The sequence below is a fragment of the Poecile atricapillus genome, chromosome 16, assembly GCF_030490865.1.
Source record: "Poecile atricapillus isolate bPoeAtr1 chromosome 16, bPoeAtr1.hap1, whole genome shotgun sequence".
Lineage (NCBI taxonomy): Eukaryota > Metazoa > Chordata > Aves > Passeriformes > Paridae > Poecile > Poecile atricapillus.
Genome location: NC_081264.1, coordinates 3,089,373 through 3,115,814, shown reverse-complemented (window position 1 = coordinate 3,115,814; position 26,442 = coordinate 3,089,373). Strand labels below are relative to the sequence as shown.

Here is a 26,442-nt window from a genome sequence, read left to right as displayed (position 1 = left end):
CTGCACACGCAGTGCAATCACACCCCACCATCCATTCCTTCAGATAGCAAAACTTGTATGAAAGGAACATTTTTTCCCTCTCTAAAGGGTTAGAACAATATTTATAATTAAAACTGTAATCAGCAGTTCGACCAGTTCATCCACAGGGAGTCACCATAAGGCAGAAGCAGAATAGTGGGTTCATTTTCTTAAGCACAGGTTTACGCAAAATTGGTGACAGCTGAGGTGACAGCATCACCTCTGTGATCCAGCTGATCCTGGAGCCGTGCAAATTCAGCAAGTTCATTGAGTTCCTGAAATTGCCTGTCAGTTTTGTGGCTCACCAGTGACCGATAGAAGTGGACTGCAAACACAATGAAAATCAATCCAAAGGGCACCATAATGGACGTCGATGCAATGGCTGCTGCCTGTCCTGATGTGATGGTAGAACTGTTGCTCTGCGGGGTGTTGTCAGTTTTCTTCTTTAAAGGAAGGAACTTCACCCAGCACAGTAACACCACTTCTGCAAGAAAGAGCAAAGTCCCAATGACAGTGGAAAACGCCCACGCGAGCTCAATGTGCCGGTGCATGCGCTCGTGAGGAGATTCCTTGACAGAGTTGAGGTTATGCACATTGCTTACAGCCTCTATGTTTGGAAGAATGCAGGTACTTATCATGAGTGCAAAAAGGTGAACTGCAACAAGCACAGTAGTGCAGGCACTGAAGGCTATCAAGAGCCCCTGAGGATAGTCATGTTCTGCGTCAAGCTGAACTTCCACCATAGCCACCTGAAAAGGAAGAGAGAGAGAGAGATGCAGTTACTTACATCTTATATTATTTAACTGTAAGTTATTCAAAGTTTACACCATGTTTCTGGAAGATCATCTGATCTAAACAAAGTCTGCATTTACATTTATCTTCATGTCAATCTGCATCCTCTTCATCAGGTCCAAATTTAAGTCTGAGCTATCAAGCAAAGGCCACTGTTTTCACATTTACTGTTCTGTTGTAGAGCAAACCCACATCACCTTGCCACCTCCAGCTCATGCCAGTAAAACATCTGACCCTTATGAACAGCATACTTGGACTCCTTAAGTGAAATATTTCTTCTTTTGTGTTATATTGAAGACACAGCCTTTGATCTTTTACTTAAGAAGGTTTTTGAAGTATCTGTGAAAGGCTTTGAAGGCAGTGGACTGCCTGAAACAACCTCGGTGGTCCTTTCTCCTTGGATATTTGGGTTTAAGTTCTGAAGTGCAGAAACCTTTCATGACAAAGATCACCTTTCCATGGGGCTCTCAGCTATATTCTCTAACTCAAGTATTTAAGCAGACTGTGGAACACATTTCAAAGTGAGAGTCTCCACAATATCCATGCAGCCAAGCAAGCCTGTTAGAGAATGGAGGAAAGACAGTGTCTCCAGAAAAGATAACACAGTGCTCCCAGGCATCACCGCTCCCCCAAAGATGAGGCTACTCATGAAGATGTTCCAGCCCTCCACTACCATATGCACCCATGCCTTTCCCTAAGGAGTAAAAAATCAGCATTAAATAACAGCCCTAGGAAACTCATACAACCAGCTGGGATATTTCTGACAAAGAAAATTAACTCGAATGCCTTTTAACTGTTTTTAAAACTGCCAGGTGGCTTTGTGCATATGTGCAATTGATGAGTGACATTAATCCCAACAGCTCTCCTGAAATGATCTTTCCTGATAAATTTGCCTTCCTGAAAAAGGACAGTTCCAAAGAGGGGATAATGCACCCAGGTCTCCACGTTCAGTGCTCTATCTTAAATGAACTCATTAAACAGACAAAATAAGGGTAAAATGCAGAGGAAAAACCTGACAGTAATCTGAAATATAAGCACATCAAGCTGATAGGAAGAAAGATTCCTGGGTAATACGGATGCAGGGAGGCATAGAAACCAGGGCTCAAAGACAGCTGCAAAAGCAGCAGGAACATTCAAACCTCACTATTTTGCAAGAGCTGAGCCAAGCTAACCTAGTCCTGGATCCCATCTTCTTACGCATGTTCCAGGACACCAGAACTCTTAATCACTAATGCACCCAATATATTAAGGCAACCCAGGGTTTTGCTCAGACATGTTTCAACAGGCATTCGAGGCCATTTGCCAATTTTTTAATTCCTTTATTGAAAGCTTTTATTGTCATAAGTCTAACCACCCAGCCAACTAGCAAGCAGTATCCAAGCATTACGAGAAACTCAACAAGAAAGTATATTAATGCATATACAGTCCTTGCTTGAGGATTTAAAAATACCATTTTTCTGTTGTGGGAAACTTCATGTTTGAGAGGATAAACATTTGCTTGTCAGGCCTCTCTTCTGCAGGATTGCTTGTTAAGTCGCAATGTACTCGTGGGATGTTGGGCTTCCTGTGTTTTTCCCAGAACAATTGCAATCCTTCACCACTGAGGATTCATTTTCATAGTTAAAGATTTTTCTTGTAAGTCTTCTGCTGCACCTAGACTCAAAGCCATCCAGCACGGCAAGACACTTTAATCCTTTATTCTAGTTCTTAGTCTGATAACATAAATGTGGGACTAAGGAACTTCATGAGATTAAGACTTTATTTTAAGAACTGATTGTATTTAGTTTGCCAAACATTGAAGTCATTTTATATTTCCACTTATCAATGCCTCCATATACAAATGATATCAAGCATCTGATTTTGAGCTACTAGTGCTCATGTCTGAGAGTAACCCCAGCCTGACCCATAAGTGAAAAATCAGTTCATGTTTTCTGTCTCCTCAGCAAACAGCTAATTTGGGAACTCTTTAAGTGTAAATCAGCAGAAAAACTGCCAACTCTTTTCAACTCTGAGTATACTTCCTGGGCCAAGCTTGAGCCAGGCACCTAAAACAAAAAGCTTCATTTTTCACCATGAGGGGCTGTGCCTGTTTTCTAACAGCGACGCAAAGTGTCAGAAGTTCTTCCCTTCTTTGCTCACGCTGCAATTTCAAAATAAACAGATCACAACTGCTCTTGTAAAGTAATACCTGCAAGAACAGGGCCCTAATGAGGTCATCTGGTACGATCCAAATTCATATAAAGCCTGAACTCACAGGTACATGCTGACGTTCCAGGCAGGATATGTTCCTGCTCTGCTTGTTCAGAAGAGCTGCTCAGGGCAGGAACTGTCGTCAGTGGCTGCACACTTTCCAATACAACACTTTATCCTTCACCCCTTTAAAAGCTTCTCTGAACACTTGCTGCATGATTTGACTGTGCAGCTGCCATGCTGCAAGTGCCCTGCCTTGCTGTGTAATCACAGTGTAACGTGGGCTGGAAGACACCTCAAGAGGTCATCTGGGCTAATCCCTGGTTCAGAGAAGAGCTAACTTTAACTTCAGATCATCCTACAGATATGACTGACAGATTTACTATGGCTCTTGACAAAGCTGTACATCTGAAGTACAGCTTCTTGACAAAACTAAAGGACTCATGACTTCAGGACACAAGACTGAAGCTCTCATAAGCCTGAAACTGGTGGGCATTCAGATGTTTTTAGAAGATAGCTGTAGAGAAAAAGATATTAAATGCCTTATCTCAAGTAAATCTATATTATCTATGAGCTATTATTTTTCACTTCCTCTCCTTCCCCACAAAGATGCCTCTGAGCTCAGGTTGGTAGGAATATAACCCTGTACTGGAACAGCATTTTATACAGTCTAGCACATCATGAATGGCTTAAAAGAAAGCTGTGTTGATCAAACATCACAACTGCATTTTTGAGAGTCCATCCATCATTGCTTGTCTATGGGTGGGACCACAGAGGAAAATCAATAATGAGCTGAGTGTCAGAGCAGGGAAGCAGCTCCTCTGGCTGGCTCCCTGTTTTCCTGACAGTACAATTCACTCCAGAGACAGAGGCGCAGAGCCAGGCTCTCACAGACTGTCTGCACCATTCATAAAGAGTTATAAACAACTCATACAGAGGCTCTGTATGAGCCAGAATAACTCACCGGAAATTAAAAACAGATAAGTCAAAATAATGAACTTATTTACTGGCTTCATACAGAAGGGAAACTAAGCATCATTTATCCATTAGTCCAGGATCTTGACTCTGCAGATTATTGTATGCTGCAGAATAGCAAAACGCATTAATATTTGCTGATGCGGACACTGGAATACAAACACAGTATCTCATTTAATTTTGCTAGCAAAAATAAAAAGGCAATACCTGTGTGATTGGAGCAAATACATCTTGAGGAGGTAATATCCCTCTGCACAGTGTAACTTACAGCAAATCTATTTTAAGTGCAAGTTTAGATTATCCAGGGGCTCAGTATCCCCTTTATATCCTCAAAAATACAGCAGCCACTCCAAGACAGAACAGCGAGATCTCAAAATACTCCACACTGCCTGCCTTGCTTATCTACAACCTTGAGACAAGAATGTTCAAAGGAGGCACAAAACTTTCCTGTTGTGACTGGAATAGGAGAAACTTTTTGCATGGGCAAAGATTCTCCAGCACAGCTCTGACCTGTAAGTGCAGCAGCATTACAGAAGGCTAAGTGGAAGCAGAAGCCATAAAACTGGGCCTGTAACTCTTTCCTGCTGGTTACAAAATGCCAGTTTCATGCTATTCTACCAGCAACCCAGCTAAATACCACTTGAAAACTTCTACAGAAGCTGTTTTAGTATTTAGAACAGCCAAGTGACCTTTACTAGACAAGGATGATGCTGTCTTGAACACCTGTACTGCTCTGACACCAGTGGCCCCAAGTCCTACCTAACCTCAACTCAGCACCAACTGATGTCATGGAAATGTTTCATAAAATCAGTTTCAGTCAGTCTTCTGCAGAACATGACTGAAGCTGTGTTCAGGAGACCATACTGGCCATATTTCAAAGGCAAGAGTTGACAGTTCTTTGATGATATTCAATATTTTAAGCATATATATCCCATCCAGACAAAGCCCAGCCAGCTTGGACCAGAGGTATTTAAAAGAAAACTGCTGCCTGATAAATATCAACCTCTGAATCCTACATTTAAGGAAGCTAACCACAGTGTACCCATAGTTCTGACTCAGTTATTTTAAAAAAGCTGTTAATTGGTGGCAGGAGGAGATGTTGAGTTTTCTGGTTTTATGACTTCTGGTTTAACAACTTTCCTATGGTTTCTGACTCCCATATTGTAACATTGTCATGCTACTGTGTTATGCATCCCTGGTGACAAAATGATGCCAAAAAGTCAGAATAATTGTTCAAACAAAAATAACCTGCCAGCAGCCTATTCACTGTGAAAAATAAAAACAGACAAAGCCAAGCATGAGAGGGAAGATCATGCAGCAATATCTGGGCTATAATACAGAAGTGAGAAATATCTGATGCCCTCAGCAGTGTATGGAATGAATCCTCTATTCTTTAATGCACTACACATCCCCTACAATCTACAATTTCTTTCTCTACCTCTAACAATGTGGGGGATTGATACTACTAGCTGGCCCCATAAATTGGAAAAGTGTACTAAATGAGGTTACAAACTTCATGGATTTTCCCTTAAACATATGGCAGTGGATGATAGCATCCATGGAAACCTCAGTGAAGGAAATGCTCAGGTTTACTGAGGCAAGCTCAGCTCTCACATCAGTTGCCATCACCAGCCCCTGCAACTGTTTCTGAAGCTCACACAGGGTGGCAAAACCTGGTGTGGAGCACTGAAACAAAACTAATTGTAAAACAGGTTTTTAATCTTCTCTGGGGAAACTTAACACTTCAAGGGTTTGAAACTTGGCTGAGCGTTTCATACTCCACCTCACTGACCTCAGCAATGCCTTCCTTTGGCATGCCTCATTCCACTAGGGTATACATCACCAATCCTGAGGGAATAATTTGCAAAATGGCTGCAGTTAAACATAATATCTAAAAAAAGGGAACAGTTCAACGGGGATAAACTTAGCTTCTACTAGAGGATACAAGCACTCTTTAATCAAAGAGCAAGGATCAATGGGGCTGGCATGGAAACCAGCACGTTCCACTCCTGACAATTCCCATCAATTCACTGGGTGGTCCTGGATGTGTCACTTAAGCCTTTCTTCCTTGCCTGATAAGGAAAAGAGAGGAACAATGACCCTTCATTGCTGTTGGCAGCTTTGATCCAAGACTAGAATGTACTTTAGCAGCATTTTGTTCAAGTATCAGGTGCCAAAGAATTGCAGTCAGTAAACAATGCACAGAAGTGACAGAACAGCCCAGATTTTCAAGGCAGAGGGACAATTCTAAAAGATCAACAAAGTTTTTAAAAGAAATCTAAAAATACTCGGAAGTTAAGTCAGCTCTTCTGAAACAAGACTAGGAAATCTTAGCTAGAGGACTAGGTCTGTCAATGCAAAAACCAAAAAGACTATGGGTGGATTTCCACGCTGAACTTGTTAAAACAAGAAAAAGTAGATTTTTTTTTTTGAAGAGGAGCTTTGGAAAAACTTAGCGTTCACATGTAACATTCTTGGTAGAGATTTTGTTAATTGGAACGAAGTGGCTTTTTCCTGAAATACCCTAAGCAACAAATTCAAAAGCAGCAGTCTTCAACAGCAGGAGACTGAAGCCCTAGAATTCTAAGAACTAAGAAACAAGTAGAAGCTTCACCTCATACATCCACGGATCTTGAGAGTCCACATACCATATCTTTAGAGAAAAGCCAAGAAATTCAAGACATTCAGTATGACCTTAAAACAACAGCGTTTATATTGAAATGCAACCTCCCTTAGAAAGAAAATTAAACCGGAATAAACGACATTTTTTCCTCTGTTCCCTCTCAATGCAAAGGCCTGACTCAAGCAGCCACAAACTGCTCTGAGACGGCAGAAGGGGTGTTTTACAAGGAGAACTCGTTATCAGAAGCGGAGTGTGAGCTCCCAGCCGGATGCGTGTTACCCAAGGAGAAGCGACTCAAACGCATGACCACAGCCGCCTGTCAGTCAAACCAGCAGCGCTCCAGCACCTCCCGAAGAGTTGTGGTCTGTTTTTAGCCATTGAAGGAGGAGAGTGACATTTATTTGACCGTCAGGAGGCTGCTGTGTTTTCCAACAGCATCATTGGAACAATGGCTCTGGAAAGGAATAGGTTCCAAGGCTGGAAATATTCGGTTTGTTAAAAGCGGGGCAAAAAATCAAAATAAAGCTTGTCAGAGGAGTGAAATTCCGCATTTATAAACCGTGAAGCGTTTTTAACAGCTGCATAAAGAGACTGAGGGCAGAGTTTGCAGCTTTGCATGTCAGATGTCTGGGCAGATGAGGAAGTCTGAATTACTGCATTTCAAATTCTGTGGAACTCTCATATGAGATAATTCGGGCTACCAGACCGCGCTTCACATCAAACTCGAAAGGAAACACACACGAACAAAAAAACCACACACAAAACTTCAAACCAAGTAACATTCAAGTTTTCCTCAAATATAAACCAGAAACCTCGCAAGAGCAAAGGACTGATGATGGATGAATTTGAGCGGCACCACCAACTTTTACCAGCTGTATTTCTTGGTTTATTTAAAAGCAACTCCAGCGCGACAGCGTCTCTGCACAAGGCGTGCGGTCTGAGAGAGGAGCGGGATGGAAGCTCCGCTGCCCGGGCAGCGCTGCGGGGCTCCGTGCGCGGCCCCTTCGCTGCCGACCCCCCAGAACAAGACACCGTGACCCCGCACCCAGCGGAGCTGCCCACGGCACACGCGGCTTCTGCGGTCCCGAGCATCTTCCGCGGGGTAAATACGTAACTAATCAAATGAATCTTTCATTATCTGGCGGAGATAAAAGCCGAGAGGCAGCTCTGAACTCCTGCCACGAAGCGCTCCAAAATAAACGAGCTACCGAAGCGAGTTGCCGGGAGCGCTGCCTCCGCTGCCCGGGCCGGGCCGGGCGCTCCGGGGCGGCGGCAGCAGCGCCCGCCCCGCTCCCGCCGCCCGAGGTGCCACACGCACCCGGGGTCGGGCCCGGCCCCCCCGTCCTCACCGCAGCGAGCTCCGGCGGCAGAAGCAGAAGCGGCGGCAGCGCTCCCGGCCCCGTGCCACCCCCCGCCCGCCGGGCCAGGCCGGGCGCTCACCATGGCGAAGCCGGAGAGCAGCGCGGAGGTGCGGCTGGAGGCTTTCAGCTTGGCTCGGCTCAGGTAGAGCTTCCGCCAGGACAGCGCCTGCATCGAGTGCTCGTTCAGGCTCATGGGCTCGGGGCGGAGGAGCGGAGCGAGGCGAGGCGGAGCGGGGCCGGCGGGCGGTGGCGGCTCTTTCCGGCACAGCGGGCCCGGCCGCGCTAACACCCCATGGCGGCAGCGCGGCTCTGCCGGCCCGGGGCCGCGCCCGCCGCGCGCCCCGCGAGCCTGCGCGCCCCGCCCCGGGCCCGCCCCGCCGCTCCCCATTGGCCCGCGCCGACAGGCCCCGCCCCTGGCCCCGCCCCTTCCCGGCAGCCTCGAGCCTCGGCCGGGGCGCGCGCTGTGCCCCGGGAGCGCCGCCCGCCGCCAGGGGGCGCCGTCCCGGGAGAGCCGCGGTTCGTGAGGGCGCGGCGGAGCTGAGGGGCCGAACCCCGCCCCGAGCCCCGCCCCGAGCCCCGGCCGGAGCCCCCGCCGCGATCCCCGGCTGAGCAGCTCGGCTGGAGTGCGGCTGACGAGAATCTGTCGTTTCCGGTGGGTTTGTGCCCCTCAGCCCGGTGCAGGAGCCTCTGCGCTCACCAGGGCGGACAGGATGGGGTGTCCCTCAGAACAAAACACAAAGCCGTGTTTCAATATCTTCCTTCTGTAGCCACCCGTCCTAAAATGCTTGTACATGTAACCTACACCTGTCCAGTGGATCCAAACCAGTCAGAGTATCCACCCTCGCTTCCAGTTAAAACTGACCCCACCTAACCCTTTGTCACATAGTTCAGGTTTTTCACAAGATTTTGTAGGCCCAGAGCTCTTGATAAACCCGCCTTTATCAGCAAGCACTTGGTAAGGTCGATTAAGCAGAACATTTCAACATCTACACATGCCAGTGTTGAAAGATTTTTTTATTACCAAGTTCACATAAACCCTTTAAACCATAATTCATTTTTTCTGTGTTTTACAGAGGGAAAATTGAGGCGTAGAGCAGAAATCCCTAGTGAATACTTGGCACAGTTCTGAAGGTGATTTCTGAAAAGGTGAGGCAATACACTACTTGTGCCACATCAAATTTGTGCATCAGGAGACTTAAGGGATAAGTAAGAAACAAACCTGTTGCTATCAATTTGTTGTTAAGAAAAATAGGATTTTAACAATACAAATAATACTCAACAAGGATACTTTTACTATTAACAGGCACATGGATGGTCACCTAGGAGACGAATCCATGCAACGTTCCATTAACAATCAAAAGCATCATTAGTTTGTATTGTTTTGTCATTTTCCACCTTATTTACAAATAGGAAAATCACGGTAGATTGTCTTTGACATTTTTGCTTTGTTCTTCACACCTTTCTGATTTGCAAGGTCCTTCACTTCCTTAAGCACAACAAAGGGAATGACAATCGATACCAACAAGGTCACTTGATGCTTTTCATGTACAAGGCATTCTTTTTAAAAAGATGTAGCAAAAACATCCAAGAAAAATAATCTTAAGTATTTGAAGTCTTCAGAGGCATTCCCTGTACCATGTAGATCTGATCTTATTCCCTTCTTGGGAAATAAACACAGTCCTCTTGCTATAAACAACTTCGGGTGAGATTTTTATCAACAGAAGCATTAAAACACCTCAGTAGAAGAATAAGTTTGACTTATTTTCTGCATAAAAGCTTCTGCTGTTCTATCATTGACCCCACAGAATTTTGGCCAAACTTTCCCTTTTTTGAGTGACAGTACTGCTGTGTAGGACCCATATGTCCAGCATACATTAAAATTTAGAGGTGGATTTGGATATTATAGTTAGACTTGATGATCCTAAGGGTTTTTACCAACTTAAATGAGTCTGTGATTATAAAACACTACTCTTTCTTTGGTGTGCTTTAATTATTAACCACCACCCCCCCAAAAAAAAAACCCACCTCAGAACAGAAGACCATCCCACAATCAACATTCTCTGTCTCCCACTGGTGCCTGAGGCTAAGTCAGAGCAAACCAATTGTGATTTATCACTTTTTCTTGGGAGATACTATAACCATAAAAAAACAGTAACTAGAACTTCCTCCACATCTCAGACAAACATTTGAGTCTCTGTCCTGTGGAATCATAAATTTTAAAATATTATGAACATTGCTGCTCATAAGCTATGACAAATGCTTATGAACATGTACATAATCAATGTGGATTGTTCACTATTTCTTCTTGTTTCTATGCAAAATTATGGTTGAACTGTAACATCATGAGGGAGTACTACTGCACTAGGTCTTGACCTGTTCCCTACAATCAGATTTCTCTGAAAAAAAAACCACCTGCAAGACATATACATCTGACAAGGACTTCAAGTGTCTTTCTAAATAATTGTATTAAAATAGACTCTTTGAACTCACTGTTCCTCTGCTTTCCTGTCCATCACTCTTATTCCTGTTTATTGGAAAGGGCTTTGAAAGATACAACACCATTAAACACTGATGTACTGCTGAGTTTGTATTTCATTCAGAGGATCAGTATGAAAAAGGACCTGCAGAATCAGCGAAGGCATTTCGTCTCACGCCCTTTTCCAAGCCAGACCCATGTGTCATTTTGAGATTCCAAGCCTCAGTGTTGTAGCTTCGAAGTAAACATTTCTTTCCTGTAAGAAAGAAAAGAAAAATCAGCTTGTTAAACAAAAAAACATACACTAAGGATCAACATGAGAACCACAGCAATGCACCCTTTCTCTTTCTGTCCCATTTTACAGCTCCATCTGAGGTACAAACTAAACAGGAAAAATTATTTCCAACTCTATTACTCATTATGACACAACTCTACACTGCCACTCTGGAGTGAGCTGAAACTAAAGGAGTCAGCCATGCTTAATTAACTCTTAGAAATGCTTCAGGGAGTTCTTCTGAAGTCACGCTGGGGCTCAGAGCCGGGGTTTGCTGTCACCTGTGACCTGTGCAATTGCGGAAGGCCACCAAAAGGGTGTATCCTGCCCTCTCCCTTCATCACAGCCCTCTCCAGCCTGTGGATCGCACCGATCTAATGGTTACAGAGCTTCAGTGGATTGACTTAATGAAATAAATATATATTATTTTTCGTAATGGCTGAGTTTTCTGCCGGATTGGGTCACTGAACTGCCTCACCCGTGGCTGCACCAACACCAGATCTAATGCAGGAAAAGTGAGGGATGTACATGCAAGAGAAAGGGAACGGGCCCTTTCAGCAGCAGGCTGTTATTACCCCTAATTAGAGGTAATGTCAACCCGTTCTCTGGATCATTTATGCATGAACACAATCGAAGCAGGTGGCAGAAGTCCAAGTTTCTTTCCAGAAAGCCCTGAGAAATCTGTACACTGTCACAAGGATACTCACAGTTCTTTTTTTTTTTTCTGCTAAAAATGTACTTCTGTATTTTCTGTAGGAGGCTGAATAGGTTCTCTAAGTACCCTGTGATTAATGTGATCCGGTGCTGAGCGCACCGTGGTGCTGCTCTCGGCAGAGCAGCTTTGCTAAAACGGATCTCCAGCCTCACATGCAAATCAGCACTTCCATTTGTTCCTGTTCCTGCATCCAACCCGAATCAAGCCACCACAAAGTGGAAGTCATGGTAGATCTGCATTAAAAACAATACATTTGAACTAGCAAAAGGCAAACACAGGTTTGCCAGCAGTCCCAGGGAGGTTAAGGGAAACATCTGAAGTAGAGCTTAACATTTAGTTGATGGAATTTCTACAGAGGAAAGCTTTTGATCTGCCATGTCTAGAAAAATGTCTGCTTCCTTCATAAAGCAGTGAAATACTTAAATATCTCATCTTCCATCCCAACCCAAGGTAAAGAAAGTGTAGAATGGTAGATCTCACAGGACAAACAGTATTTTCAAAAAATGTTTTAAGATTAGTCCAGTCCGTTCTGTGCAATGGGAAGTAACTGTTCTAAAGCTCAGTGGGGTGAAATGATCCCATGTCTTCTTAGAGCCTTCCCCAGCACAGCACTTCAGCTCTGCTTTCAGCATGAGCCCCACAGTACAACATTAATTAAATGACAGCTCCCTGCTCTAAGCTAACGAGGTCAGGATCCAGCGCCTTGGCATGATTAGATCTTAAATAATTTAAACTACATTTATATCTAGCAAAAAAATGTTTTAGTGTTTTTTTTTTTCGAAGAGTTCAGCACAGCCCCTTTCCCAATAACCACCACTCCTTTTACACAGTTGATACTGTGGTTTTGACACTGTTTCACAAAGTTGAGGTGTTTTTCCCGTATTTTTGACTGTGAAGAAGGCCAGCCTTGTGTCAGCCCTGGGCTGTCCCATCCAAGCAGTGCCTGATGGGGCCCAGCTCTGGGCACTGTTGGAAAACTGTGCCATGATCTGCTCAGAGGGGAAACCCCAACTCTCATCAGCCAGCACTAAGCATGGGAATTTAATATTGCTTCTAAGTGTTTTTGTCCTGTCTAATGCAGCTGTGGATATGGATATTCTCATCATCCACAACCTACACATTCCCCCTCCCCTTTTTTCCCCAGTTCTTTTAAGTCTGGGATAGGCTTTTTGTTATTGACACACAGACTATTTCTATGGTATAATGAACTGTATTGGAGTAGGTATCATTTCTGGCCTAAAACAAGGTTTAAAAAGTGTTTTCTATTTTTGGAGATCTATAGATAGAAACTGTGTTGTTTCTGAAACATTTACTTCCACACTTCCATAATGTGTTCTGGTGTTTCCAGGTGTATGTGATGGATACAGTCCTTGGTGGGTTTGCTTGATACACCAAGAGTCTCAGATTGTCCATGTCCAAAAAAATATTTAGAAAAATGAGTTGATTTTCTTTTATGTCTCTCTTCTGTCTCTTTTGGTAGACTTTTGCAGTATGGATGGATGATGTGTTTTTTGTCTGATGATTCTCTGGTAACATCCATTTATCTTGTATTCTGACCTCAGTCCTACAGATGTACACATGTATTTAATTTTAAGATTGAGTAATTTTGGCTGAAAGGTCAAGATATGTATATATCTCCTCAGGATTATGGATTAATAATGCACTTGCTCCAACAGACATCTGGAATCCACACTTCAATATATAGCCTATAAAACACTTCCATACCATAATAAAGTTCAATCATCTGCAAACAGGGAGATGTTAGAGAAAGATTACATGATTTTTCAAGATTCTGCAAACAGTTCTTGGCAGAATCATAAGGAGAAGCTCGCTGCCTTAAATCCTGTTAGAACTCCGTCCTCTCCTGCCTTTATCCACGTGTCATGGATCATTAAAAGAGATCAACGGCGAGGCCTGCAAAGTTGAATTTTAATGTGTTTTAAATTTTGCATTAACACTTAATATATTTCATATAATACCTAGGATGCTTAACTGATTGCAAAAAGCAAACCAGAGGAGCACTGCCAAAGCCATCAGCCCCGACCCTGGGTTTGGGTATCCTTTGATGTTCCCTTTCTTGGGAGGTGTGGAGGGGAAGTAAAGGATGTCACTTCAGAGAGGAGCCACGCTGTGGAACCTGGGGGCTGTTCAAAACCTGCACTCTAACCCTGCTATTGCAATCAGATGGTCCCAGTATTGCTCAGCATCAATTTAGAATAGATGTTAGGGGGTGTTGTAGAAATGAGACCCGCCGATAGTTTTAGGAACTGCAGGATCTCCATCCTGCAGATTTTTTGGCATCAACAACTACTTTATAGCATTTTTTACCTACTTTTTCATGCGATTTCTAACTACCTGTTGTACATGCATATTGAAAAGGCATTTTTGGTTTATTTAACACCTGTTTAACACCATTTACAATACATTCTAGATTTTATGACCGGTTCTCACAAGACACGTGGGTGCAGTGCCGGGAGCGGTGCCGGCACCAGCCGGGGTGCGCGTTCCGCGCCGAGCTGCACCACACTTGTGGCAGAGGCACGGAGCGGAGCCACCACCAAAATTAACCCCAAGTCCGTGTATTATAAGATTATTTTCAAATGTTTGCTGCATTAATTCGCCACTCTTTACCCCGGCTTTACGCCGTTGGGGTCGGGCACACTCGCGGAGTTCAAATTCCCCCGGTTGAGCAGAACCGCTCAACTCTTCGGGCACATCCCGGGGGCTGCGGTACCAACCCAGGGACCGTCCGCGCCTTTGTGGGGCCCCGTCCCCGTCCCCCCGCTGCCGCTCAGCGCCTGCGTGCCGCGCACTCGTGACCGAACACCGCACGGCGGGGCCGGCGGCCAGCACAGCGCCGGTACCGCCCCGGTACCCCGGCCAGCAGAGCGCCGGTACCGCTCCGGTATCCCACCCAACCCCCCATCCCTGCCAGCCCAGCGCCGGTACCGCCCCGGTACCCCGGCGAACCCTCCCATCCCGACCAGCACAGCGCCGGTACCGCCCCGGTATCCCACCCAGCCCCCCAATCCCGGCCGGCCCGGCGCCGGTACCGCCTCGGTACCCCGGGCGTTCCCCCCATCCCGGCCAGCCCAGCGCCGGTCCTATGCCGTGGCCTCGGACATCAACCCCGCCCGCCCCGGCCAGCCCAGCGCCGGTACCGCGCCGTGTCCCCGGTCCGCCCCCCCGCCACCCCCCCGGCCCCGCCGCTGTTTACGTTCCGGGCACTGCGACGCCTGCGCCCCGCTCCGCACGCAGCGCCTGAACATGGTTCCTTAGGACTTTGCAAAAGGCATCGCCGCCGCCCCCCTCCCCTTCCCTCCCCCTTTCTCCCCCCCCCCCCCAAAAAAAAGTCCTGGTGCAAAATTGCAAAACTTTAGCGAGCCCTGGATGGCTTTTGTTTTGCCTCCTCCCCATTTGGGCCAAATATGCAGGACAGGAACTGTTGACAAATAAGTGATGAAACTCTCCAAAAAAATGGAGGCAAAGAAAGACTCTGGAAGAAGATTGGTGTGTAGCTGGCTTCGGTCTCTTTCCTATTCGTGCCTTTTAATTGATTTTGCTTAATTGTTTGCAAAGGGAGAAATGCATGTGGGACGTAGGCAGCGGAGCGACTTAGTTTGCAAGAGCGCGGCTGAGGCAGCGGGGAAGGGGCGGAATGGAACCGAGGGACGGGCAGGGTGGGACGATCATGGATCATTATTTTTTCCGGTGCGTGCGGGTTTGCGCTGATCCACCGCGCGTGTCCGCGGGGCTGCGGGGCGGGTTCGCAGGGCGAGAGATGCCGGGAGAGGGGCAGAGCCACCGGCGGCAAACCGGTGCACCGGGCTCGCCCCGCTCCTCCGGGGACCTACCTTGTGCGCGGCCGGTCCCCGCCGCCTCCAGCCCCGTCTCCGCGGCCGCCGCAGCTTCCCCAGGGCAGCGGCACCGGCCTCCGCCGGGCCTAGCCTACATCCCCCCGCCTTGAACTCGTTGCTGCCCCTCGGCCGCGGACCCCCGCGCTTTCGGCGCTGTCGAGCGTGCGGGGCGGCGGGGGGAGCGCGCGGGGGCTGCGCATCCATCGCGGCGTTACATAAAGCGATCTGGTTTTTAAATCGCCGCTTCCGGTGTGACTATGGAAACACTCGGATTATGTAAATACCGAAACCTTGATGCTGGGCATCAGATGCGAAGATTCGCCCCCCTTCTCTTCCCCGGGGAATTAGCTCGTGCTCACGTACAATAATAAATAATAATAATAGTAATAGTAATAATAATAATAACAACAACAATAATAATAATAGTAATAAAAAATAATGATCCGGTAGTTAACGAGCGTTGACCGCTGCCGTCCACGGGTTCTTACGGGATTGCAAAACGCATCGGTGCTGTAGCTTGTGAATTGTCGGCGAGTTACGAGTCCCCCGCTCGCCTTCCAGCGCCAGCCCCTGCTCAGCAGCCCAAGTTTGAGTTTTCGTGAAGCCAAGCACCTGTTATTCCTGCCGAGTTCCGTGTCACGGGATGGAAAAGGTGCATGGAGCGGGATTGGAGCTTGTTTGGGTTCAGGTTTTGTTCAGTTTGTGCCTTGCCATTTTATTTATTTCCCCCAGAATGTGTTTATCAAACCGTTGTGCACGATCCATGTGCTTTCCTCGATTTTTTCTTTTCCGGACAATGTGTTTTATTTTGGTTTTTGTGTCTTTTCTAGCGCTGCATCAGCCGAAGGAGGTACGATGAGAACGAGGACCTCTCGGACGTGGAGGAAATCGTCAGCATCAGGAGTTTCAATTTGGAAGAGAAATTAAAGAGTAAAATGTACCACGGGGATTTCGTGCATGCCATGGACGGCAAAGGTAACACTGCCGGCCCGGGGCTGTCCGGCCGCGCTCGCCGCCGCCTCCACGTGCGGCTCCGCTCCGGCTTCGGATTTCGCGCCCGCACCCCTGCCCGGGGATCCGGTGACGCCGCCGGCCCGAGGGGAGCCGGGGGGCGGCTGCTGCTGGGGCCCTGCTGCCCGTCCCGCCCCGGGGGGCTGCCCCGGCCCGTCCCCCCCGCACGCAGAGGGCGGCTTTTGCCCCGGCGCAATGCTGGGACGAGCGCGGTGATCCATGGCAGCGCCCGGCGCTCCTCCAGCCGTGCCCCGCCACCGTGACCCACACCGCTCCGGTCAGGTCCTGGCACGGGAGAGGCCGAAACCCCAGCCCCCACTTAGCCAGAGGTGATTCCTGCTCCCCCTCCACTCCCTCTTGAATCCAGGACCCCTTTTGCGAAAGGGTGCGATTGATGAGCCTGTTCGCCAGGGTCGGAGACTTTAAAGTCAATAACTTCTTTGTGTGTCTATCATATATTAAATTACAGTGCTCCCCTCCCCAAAGTTACTTGCTTTGCTTAGGTGACTCGAATTCCGGAGCGCTAAGCAGAGCCAGACAGCCCAGCTCTGCCGCACGCTATCTGGCAGGAAGGGAAACGGGAGAGGTTTGCCCGGCAATCAAACGGGCCGGGAGGGGGTTGCAGGTCACCTTTATTTACCGCTGTGCTCTGGACACGGATCCCTAATCCCAGATGGCTATCACCAAAACTCGGCCTGACTGAGAGCGCCTGTTTAGGATGGCTTTTTCAGGAAAGAGAAGTTTTGGCTGTAATCCTCCTGAAATTGCTCTAACTGTGTGTAGCCACTAATCGAGTTTAGAAAATTTCCTTTTCTCCCCTAGGCTTAGTTTTGCATGAGCATTTTAAGCTCCTTTTAGAAAAGTTGATGTGGTGAAGAAATTAAATATCCATCTTACTTAGGAAGGTATTTGTTCAGGAGATAAGCTCAACCCTGACCCCTCTTCCTCCAAACAAAACACAAACAACTATTTTTTAGCTGGAAAATGTTAATTAAATTTCCAGAAAGTTATTGCATTCTACCCTCAGCTTCCAAACACTCCAGTGGTTGCCACTGCTCCATGCTAAGGATAGTACAACCCACATCTTCCCTGGCTTGGCAGCTCAAAAATCTTTGGGCAGCTCTCTCCTTTCTAGGGAACTTGAAAATAAATGAGTCTCTTTTGTTATTTTGTTGTGGTCTGTGTCGGCTTTGTTCAACCCCACAAGGGATTTAAATGCTTTGTTGGGGCATTAGGAAGAAAGGATCTGCATTGCTATTTGCTCTGGGTTTATTTTTACTATTGGTTTACTTTTTTTCTCTTTAAACCTTAGAGTTGAATTGAATCTGGGCAAAACAATGACAGTAGTATGTAAGAATAAAACAATTTATATGAACACATGGAATCAGTTGAGCAATTTTTTTTTTCTTCCCCATGTCTTTGTTTTTATTTTTAATGATAACTCATCTTGCAGTGGTGTGATTTTTGGCTTGAATGCAGTTTGTCATAGCTACTTGTTCTCTAGTCTTCAAGGCTACATAGCTGCCTCTGCTTATTTCACCAATACTACTCCTGGTGTTTGTTGACTTTCTCACTTGGACCAGCGTCTGTAAAAAGTCTCTATGGTTTATTTATTTGCTTACCAAAAGGCAATAGCTTTAATGGGGATGCCTATGGGGAAGGATGACTTCCTTAGCACAGAAATATTTACTTGGTAACCTTAGTTAAATGGACTGTTCATTACACTTACTTTGAGACTAGTGGCAATAAAGTTTCTGTAGTTTTAATGTTTCTGTAAATGGATAATTACAGTGCTCTGATTCGGTAACTCTTAAGTAGGAACATTATATCCCTACTTGTCATAATTACTACATGAAAGCAGCCAAGAGAAAGCTGTATAAATAGAGGGCAGTACACGTGCAGGCATGGGAGTTTGGCCTCTGGGTCCCTCTTATTTCAGCGTGGGTTTTAGAGCAGAGAAACATCAGGAATAGAAGCTCAGGCTGAGGTGCTTGTGCTGGCCCAGGAAGTGTGGACAGCTGGATGAATCTTGGAGTTAAACTGCTCGTGTGTACCTGAATAAAGTGCAGGGAGTGTGCGCTGGGTTTGGCGGTGCAGGGCATTTTGTAGTGCTGAACAGCCAAGCAGTTTCCATTTCAAGGCAGTGTATGGACGCTTTATAAAAGTCATTTTTTCCTGTAAAAAAGGGGGAATAGCAGAGCCATAGAAACAGTCCATGGCTGCTGCAGGAATTCCTCTGCTCTCTGTGGCAGAAGGCTCCAAACTGAGCGAGGGGTTTTGTAGCCATGGCTCACCCAAATCGCTGCCTTGTAACTTCCTCTCTAATCCCCAAATCACTGCTATTGTGTCAGACCGTGCATAGAGAAATCCCCAGGAAAGGCCAGTCCTGTGTAATCCTCAGAGAGGAGCAGCAAGGTAATGCTGGCCAGTGTTAACGTGACAAATTTTTGTTTAATTTTCACTTTGATTGTGTATTATACTGTGAGTCCCTGCAATTCATATTTCACAGACTTCCTAAGTGCCAGGAACTGTATAAAATCTGACTATCAGCTCCTGGAGTTACATTGCTGATTAATCAAAGGAAAATTGTTCTGTTGAAACCAACAGTAAGCTCCACATAAAAGGAATGATGTGTTCACAGAATCAGGGCTCTCTGCTAGAACCAGATAATGCTCACAAGAAAACATGTATTTATCTAAGTAGAAATGTGTAACTTAGAATATCTAAACTTACACATACATTTTAAACTACACATTTGCCCAAAAAATACCAGACTGATTTGCAGTAATTTGGTCGGTATTATCTTTTAACTGTTAATTTGGTATTTCATTACAGCCTGGGTGTTTCAACACAGACCTTAATTGACAAACTGACTGGCTTCTATTTTATGTGCATCAGTGAACAGGAAAAATAGGGAGCAGCTGGGAGAGCATTGTCTGTCATTGGGTTTCCGGTTTGGATCTAAAATATGCATTCTCTTTCTATTTCTCTTTAGGTGATAGGGAGTTCTTTGGTGAGAAAAGGGAAATGGGGAGAGTCTGAGAAAATGTAACGTGAGGTGCCAACACCATTGTAATTGCTTTTGGATGTTATTCTTATTCATTTTCACAGATTTTACTTTTGAGTATGTGCAAAGAGAAGCTCTCAGAGTTCCCCTCATCTTCAGAAATAAGGATGGACTGGGAATTAAGTAAGTTACAACTAAATTTTGGTGATTAATAAATGCTTTTATAAAATAACCATTATGCTTTCTACTTGTATCTGATACTTCTTTTGATGATCTGAAAATGGATTGCAATTAGTAAGACTGTCAGCAGCCTTGAGAGGAGGAATGATTATTTTCCACTTATAAACAAGCAGATAATGAAGTCTATAAAAGTTAAGTGCATACAGCATGGTACTACACAGCCAAAAATTAGTCAGCAGTGAAAGTTAGGAATGAAATCCAAAGGTTTTTGCACCCAATCCATGCTGTAATGACAGAACAAACTCCCCTCAATTTTTGACTTCTCAATTATTTCCGTCATTGCAGGTGGAATTCTAATGATGCCTGTCGTTTTCCATTATAATTATATCTCTTCAGAATGTTATAGCTTTGTAAATATTTAATAATGTCTAGTTAAATATGGGATTACTGGAGCCTTTTTGAGGTTGCATTTTGTTAATGTCCAATATAAAGGATTTGGTATTTTAATAAGAGAATCCTGCAACTTTGTGAAAATGACAGTGTCTAAAAGAGAAGTATTAAAACATTAACGTTATCAGTATTTAATCCATAATTTAGATGAATGTTGATACTTTTGGAAATTAGGATGATGTAACTGACTATTGCTAATAGAAAGAAAAATATTTTTTTGAAAGCATCATTACTTTGCTCAGTTGCACCTCAATTTCCAGCTGTGGAACACCTCCCAGTTTAGGGGACCAATGAGTCCCAATTATTAATTAAAAGGAATCAAGCCACCCCAGTATAATTTAAAGAGAGAAATAGATGAAGCAGAGTTTGGGGTATTTGACAACCACGTGTCCTTTTACTAGAAGAGCAAACAGGAGCTGCTGTGATGCTTCTGGTGACATAGTAAAATAGATCTGTATGTTGAACTCTGAGCAAGAAGTGCTCAGTAGGCTCTCTCTGTATGCATCAGTTTTAAACTGCTGCTCCTAAGGGGCAAATCCCCCTCAGTTCAAGAAGAAAATTAGGAAGATGTTTCAGCTCCTGATGTGCCAATGGTACCAGTTTGGCTCCAGAGTGAAGAAGTGTGGAAATGAGAGCTCATCCTGCAGACACAAACATTCCTAGGCTTCACCACAGGATCACAGGAGGCTGTGAACATCATGATGCAGTGGATTGAGTGATCCAGATGTATGTACAGTGACTTTTGAGATACAGTGGTCTACAAAATATGTCATATAAGATGATTTTTTGACTTCTGATGTTTTGAATATCCCAGCTTCCACTTCTGCTTGTGCTGAGCAGTCAGCCTGCATGTCTGTGCCTGGCAGATGTACAGAGCCGAACAGTTTGGTTACTGTGCTTGGAGGTACTCTGAAACGGCAAGGAATGAGAGGAATGAGGAAAAATCCTTACAATGAAACTGAAAATGGCTTTCCTCTGTACTTCTGACCATCATGGCTGCTGCTTGTACATCTGAAAGCAGGAAAGGCCCCCTGTGATCTCTTAGAAGAGGAGAAGCTGTTTTTCTTGGAGGACTGTTTCCAGGATTGTAACTCAGGGAGAGAATGCTCTTTGCAGAGGTGTTATCTCTTATCTGAACAGCAGTCATCTTGCATTGTTTTGTGGTTAATCAGATACTTGTGCTGGCCAGAGCTCATCCTCATTAGGATTTGAATAGGTTCTCTAGCAAATCTTTAAACATTTGCTAAAATGCACCCAATGCAGACTGAGGTGTTTGCATTTCTCTTCTGGCTGAGGAAACTAGCAACACAATTTGTTTATTATAGACTGCTGAAGATCTTCAATGTAGTCAGTCATATTTTGGAGTTAAGTCACCCTGCTGTACTTTTCTTCACCACCTTTTATGATATTTGAAATCTTTAGAAGCATTCATGGTGCTTTTACACAAGATGCATTTGTCTGAAAGTTGTATAACATCAAGGGAGAAACATTTCTGCGCAGTTCTTGCATTGCTGCTATTCTGGATTTATAAACAGAAAAGCAAATGACACTCAAGAAAACAGTTGGTTTTGTTGTTTTGTTTGTTTGGTTTTTTTGCTATCATAGTTTTGTAGCAAACTAGCCCTAATTTTGTAAGAGGGAGTGTGGCAGTAATGCTGGTGGGGCTGGAGCTGAAGAAGTACAGCCATCTGTGGCAGCAGAATGGGTTGGAATTAAAGCTGGACCTCCCTAAACTACCCAGCTACAAAATGAGTTCTTGAAACTTGCTGTTCCTAGGACTGATTTTTTTCACTTAGTGTAATCCTTCTTTTGATGTATCACACATCCTTAGACTGCAGAGAAAAAAAGAATCTGCCAGGTGTACTCTCCAAAGAGCTAAACATATTTATTTGTTTAAAAAGATTGTATTCAAGTTTCAGTAATGTTTATTTTTGACTGCTGCTGAAGCTCTCAGAAAGAACAGAATTGCTCATATCCATCTGGGCTAAGGTTGTTCTCCATCTTTGTGGTTGATTTTTATTTTGATTTACACACATATGAAAAAGATTGCCAATTGTTGGACATTTCTGATAGCAAATATAAGCAAGATGTGTCATTTGCAGACAAGCCTGGCATGTTCTTTTTACCCACAAATGGTTCCTGTTTCCCCTACTTCTGACTTTCTAGTGCTTGGAAAAAAAAGATGAGCTCTGAATGAACCCTGAAGGTCAGTAGATTCAGGCTGTTTCATTCCAGACAGGGAGTGAATTCCAAAGCTGTGAGGCCCTCACAGCCAAATGCAAAGATGTGAGGGTTGGCAGAGAACTAACAAAAGATACTGTCCAGCCTCTACATCCCACCAGAGGAAGGTGATAAGGGTAAAAGAAAGTGGACAAGGAGAATTTGGCAAATAGTTCTTAAGATATGTGCATGCCAGTAAATACTGTTTCTAACTTTACCTTTCAGTGTTTTCCTAATAGTAAAAATTATTGTTCTGCACCTTTGCCCATGGGCTGGATTGTTCTAATTTTCAACTAAATAATGTCAAAAGTCCAGAAGAAAATTGTTTATCTTCAACCTAGGGCAGTACAAGAGGGGCAGAGCACTGAGCTGGCAAGTCCCACTGGGCTGTTTTTCATTACAATTCCTTAGTCAGCCTTTGTGCAATGTGAAGTGTGAAATATTGTCAGTAAAATGAAGTCAATCACCCTTAAAACCTCACTACTTTTTTTGTTTTCTTTTTCCATCCGGTTTTTATGCTACAGAATTTTACTCTCTCCCTGACATGTAGAGCTCGCTCTCTTGCTGGAGCAGGCTACTCTCTAATTACATTACACCCTAAAACATAGCTTGTGTTAGAAATGATCCTGTAAATGCATCAACATCCCTGAACCAATTATGCTACCATTTAATTTAGCTCTGAATTAGCCCAAATTGAACTGAACAATTTCCCAACCCACCAAATACAGCCTGGATGTCTTCTGCCAGATGAGGAGGTTTGGAACAGTCATTAAAACAAAGGGGTTTTAATTTTTTTTTTTTTTTTAAATATAATTTATTTCCAAGCCATGATTCCAGCCTGTGATGATGTGGCTTTGAGCAGGTTGTTTTACTGCTCTGTGCCTCAGTTTGGCAAATGTGATAATGCTCACCTTGAGGAACAGACATGAGGCACCGCAAGTCGCAAACACCATGAGTTGCTTAACAAGCTATAAAGATTTAGGATTTTATTGAAATCACTCCCAACCCCTTCCCTTTTCTTCCACTCTGGTGCTAATAAAAAGTCCTCAAAAAGACACCTCTTCTCTTTTATTGTGGCTAGAGAAACTGTTGTACACTTGCCAATGCAAAGATGTCATGTGTGTCATTAAAACTTGCACTGTCCACACTTCAGAGAGGCCTTGCTTGATTCCACCTCCTGCACTATGGACAAAGAGCACTATACATTTATTTCTTCTTTATTATGGTAACAAGAGTGTACCCATACTTATCTTGACAGTATTTAACATTGCTTTCTTTGCTAATTACAGAATGCCTGACCCGGATTTCACCGTCAGAGATGTGAAGCTATTAGTGGGTGAGTTATTTTGAATGCATTGGATTAACTCTATACAGAACAGAATTGCTTTTAAATACTTGTCCAGTTGTGTTTGTCGACATTTGTGATAACTCTCAGAATCTGGGAGAAGGCATGGAGGAGCAATTTGTAAATTAAAAAGGCTGGGAGAACCCTAATTAGTAGTTGTGCTGACCGGACTCCGATCTCATGCTGGATAATTGGCCATTTGGAAAGGAGGGAATGCTTTTGCTCTTAACAGGTGTCCTACAAACACTTTTGTGATCCTGGAAAGCAGCAGTTTTATTGATTGAGTTCCTTTTTTTTTTTTTTTTTAATCTGTTGTAGAGCATCTGTTTGTAAAAGGTGTGACTGGAGCTGTATCACCTTTTGCCTGTGTTCTCCCCACAGTATTTATCAGTGTCAGGCCAGGTCGGTGCTTTGAGGGAAGGTTGTGAAGAGAGGCTGAGCACAAAGCCTTGCAAACTGCCTGGCTTTTGATGAGACACAAACCAGAGAAGTGGTGACTGTCATCAAATGTTTCCTAGCAATCTTTGCAAAATAAATGCTCTTTAACTCTAAGAAAAGCTACATTTTGGGTAGGAGATTATATTGAATGTTCCTTTGAAATCAGTATTTACTGCAGATGGGTGTGTTATTTATTGTTATCTGAAACTGTTACTGAATGTGATCCTGCACTCCATGAAGTCGTTGCTGTGGAACAAGCTGGATGTTGGATGTGTTGACTGCAGTCCTTCTTGGAGATTTTTTACTGCATTCCTGCTAGTTAGAATTTACTGGGTTTATTTACCTGTCTTGTGGCAGCAGTCGATCTTTAAAATTAGCTCAAATGCTGCATTTTGAAAGAACAGTTGTTTTAAAAATTACTCTTTGAGTTTTATAGTCAATAGGAATATCAAGTCTGGAAAAGATGTAGCTAAGAAAAACAAAGGAGAGGAACTTGTGCCTCATTTCTGCTCACTTGGGGTTATCAGTGAGAGAGGGGTTATCTCTGATAACCTTCCTTCACAAACAACTCAGCAATGTTGCTTAATTTATGACCATTTATAAGTTCAGGAAAAAAACCCCAAATATCTGGTAGAAAATGTTTGGGAAGTAGTGTGGGAAGCGCTATTTGGTGGTCAATCTCCATTAAATTAGAAAATAAACTCCTGAATTTTTTGGATTTCCTAACTACCTGCATGTGTACATTTGCAAGTACAGAAAAAAGCCTTTTTGCTGTGGACAAGCCTTGTGCATAAACCCTGCAATTATCTGGACCCTGTTGCAGTTTTCTGAACTTGTGCCATTTCTGTCTCTGAGGCTGTTGGAGCTGAGGCTCTGACATTTGAGGTGTTTTGGAACAGTGTAGTGTTGCATAACAACAGTGTTTTTCCTGTATAACAGTCAAAGTGTGGGAGTTGCATTTCCTCAAGATTGATGTCCTTTGAAGTGTTAGGGGGTGGAGATTCCTGTGTACATGGCCAGCAAAGCGGGAGGATATTTATAAATAAAATTGCATTTATGAAACAATGGAGCAGAAATAACATTTGCAATTAACTTTGACATTAAGTTTAATGTAAGAGCGTGCCTGCTCACGGCTGGATCAGCAATCCCTGTACCTTCTCTTGGCCAGATATCACATCATGGTCCTTTTATATCATGTTTGGGCAAACTCCCTTTGGAGTCATTGTGCTGAGCCCATCATGTGGTCCAGAACATTGTCACTTGCCCTTTTTATAATACAGTTGATGACTTTTGGCATCACAGGTGGAAACTTGGATTCAAAAGATCTAAAATATTTGGGAAATTAAACAGACTGTAAGTTGCACCCGAAAAATCACAGTTCTTGTGGCAAATCGTTTTTCTCGCTGTGGAATTTGTGCTGGGTGGAACAGCCACATTGACACTGACAGCACATGGGGGAATTCCTGTCTCCATGCCAAATTTTAAAATTATCTACTCATTATTTCTGGAAACACTAGTGAGCATCTTCCTATAGCATATCTTTGCTCATATTTTTTTCTACTTTTAGGTTGCATGTGCTACACTCACTATCTAATGTTCAAATTAAGCACATAGAAAATCTTGTTTTATTAACATCTCCTGTCACTGGAGATGTTACTATGCCATTGTCCCTGCATTTTTTTAGCAGATCCCTCAGATTTTCCTGAACCTCCAGGTTTGCATTCCCAATGCATGGTATTTTCAAAACTTATTCAATTCCTTGATGAACCTGGGGAGGAAAGGATGTTTGGTGAATGTGAAATGCAATGAGCATAACTCTCTGCACCTGATTGTGTGTGGGAGTCAATAGAGAGAGAACACAGTCTGAAAAATGTTGTGTTCAGTGTAAACTTGTTGGGTTTTTAAGTGCTCATCATCATAGTTTGCTGGTGCTTTCTAAACCTCTCATTTGTTCTCTTTTCTTCTTTGAATCAGAGGAAGCACATTTGTTACAGAACCCTTTAAGGACTTGGTGGTGGATTTTTCCAAAGCACATAAATACCATGGGAAGTTAAGAAGCCTTTGGTCACAAACTCTTCTGAAATATTACTTTCTATTTCTAACGTGACTGTTGTACCATCCTCACAGGGGAGTACCTAGAAGTCAGAAGGAAATAACAACAAGCTTTTAAATCTGCCTTTGAAACCACTGGTCTGTGGCAATAATAAGGAGAATTTTAAAGAGATGGGTTTTTCTATTGTTGTTTGTGTTTTCTTGAGCTTAGGTGTCTATTTTTTAGTCTTTTGTCAGACTTCCAAAGAAACACTTCCATTGCTGGATGGATTTTTCTGTTTTCCTGGCTTAAAAAATGCAGCAACAAGTTGTAATTTAGTTTGGTGATATTCATGACCTCCTGTTTCTGACACAGATGCCTGATTGTGCATCCATGTGTAATGTGTGTGCATGAAACACTCTGCCCTACAGTAGCTTTACTTTACAGACCCATCCATGACTATAACCAGACTCCCACC

General features: G+C 44.2%; 2 protein-coding genes and 1 long non-coding RNA gene across 6 annotated transcripts in view; 1 reads left to right on the top strand and 2 right to left on the bottom strand.

Annotated features, from left to right (window-relative positions):
• Positions 1-159: 159 nt before the first annotated feature.
• On the bottom strand, positions 160-8,316 carry ORAI1 (ORAI calcium release-activated calcium modulator 1). The gene is made up of 2 exons (XM_058851585.1): positions 8,039-8,316; positions 160-767 (listed from the first exon to the last, which is right to left on the bottom strand). Exons 1-2 carry the CDS (start codon positions 8,150-8,152, stop codon positions 201-203), a joined length of 681 nt encoding a protein of 226 aa, XP_058707568.1. The 5' UTR covers positions 8,153-8,316; the 3' UTR covers positions 160-200.
• A 639-nt stretch (positions 8,317-8,955) lies between these two features.
• On the bottom strand, positions 8,956-16,105 carry LOC131585299 (uncharacterized). The gene is made up of 2 exons (XR_009278921.1): positions 15,279-16,105; positions 8,956-10,691 (listed from the first exon to the last, which is right to left on the bottom strand). It is a non-coding gene; the product is annotated as an uncharacterized LOC131585299 (long non-coding RNA).
• The window catches only part of KDM2B (lysine demethylase 2B), a 106,377-nt gene continuing 94,717 nt past the window's right edge, over positions 14,783-26,442 (top strand). For all 4 annotated transcript variants that reach the window (XM_058851275.1, XM_058851272.1, XM_058851273.1 and 1 more), the window contains exons 1-4: positions 14,783-14,934; positions 16,112-16,256; positions 19,404-19,482; positions 23,439-23,485. In XM_058851275.1, coding sequence (XP_058707258.1) covers positions 14,884-14,934; positions 16,112-16,256; positions 19,404-19,482; positions 23,439-23,485 — 322 coding nt within the window. In that variant the 5' untranslated portion in view covers positions 14,783-14,883. The remainder of the gene's footprint in view (positions 14,935-16,111; positions 16,257-19,403; positions 19,483-23,438; positions 23,486-26,442) is intronic.

Excerpts from the sequence above, each read along its gene's own strand:
- ORAI1 (XM_058851585.1), bottom strand. The coding sequence starts at position 8,152 with ATGAGCCTGAACGAGCACTCGATGCAGGCGCTGTCCTGGCGGAAGCTC. Across the intron at positions 768-8,038 it reads TGCTCTCCGGCTTCGCCATG|GTGGCTATGGTGGAAGTTCA; the intron begins GTGAGCGCCCGG and ends CTTCCTTTTCAG.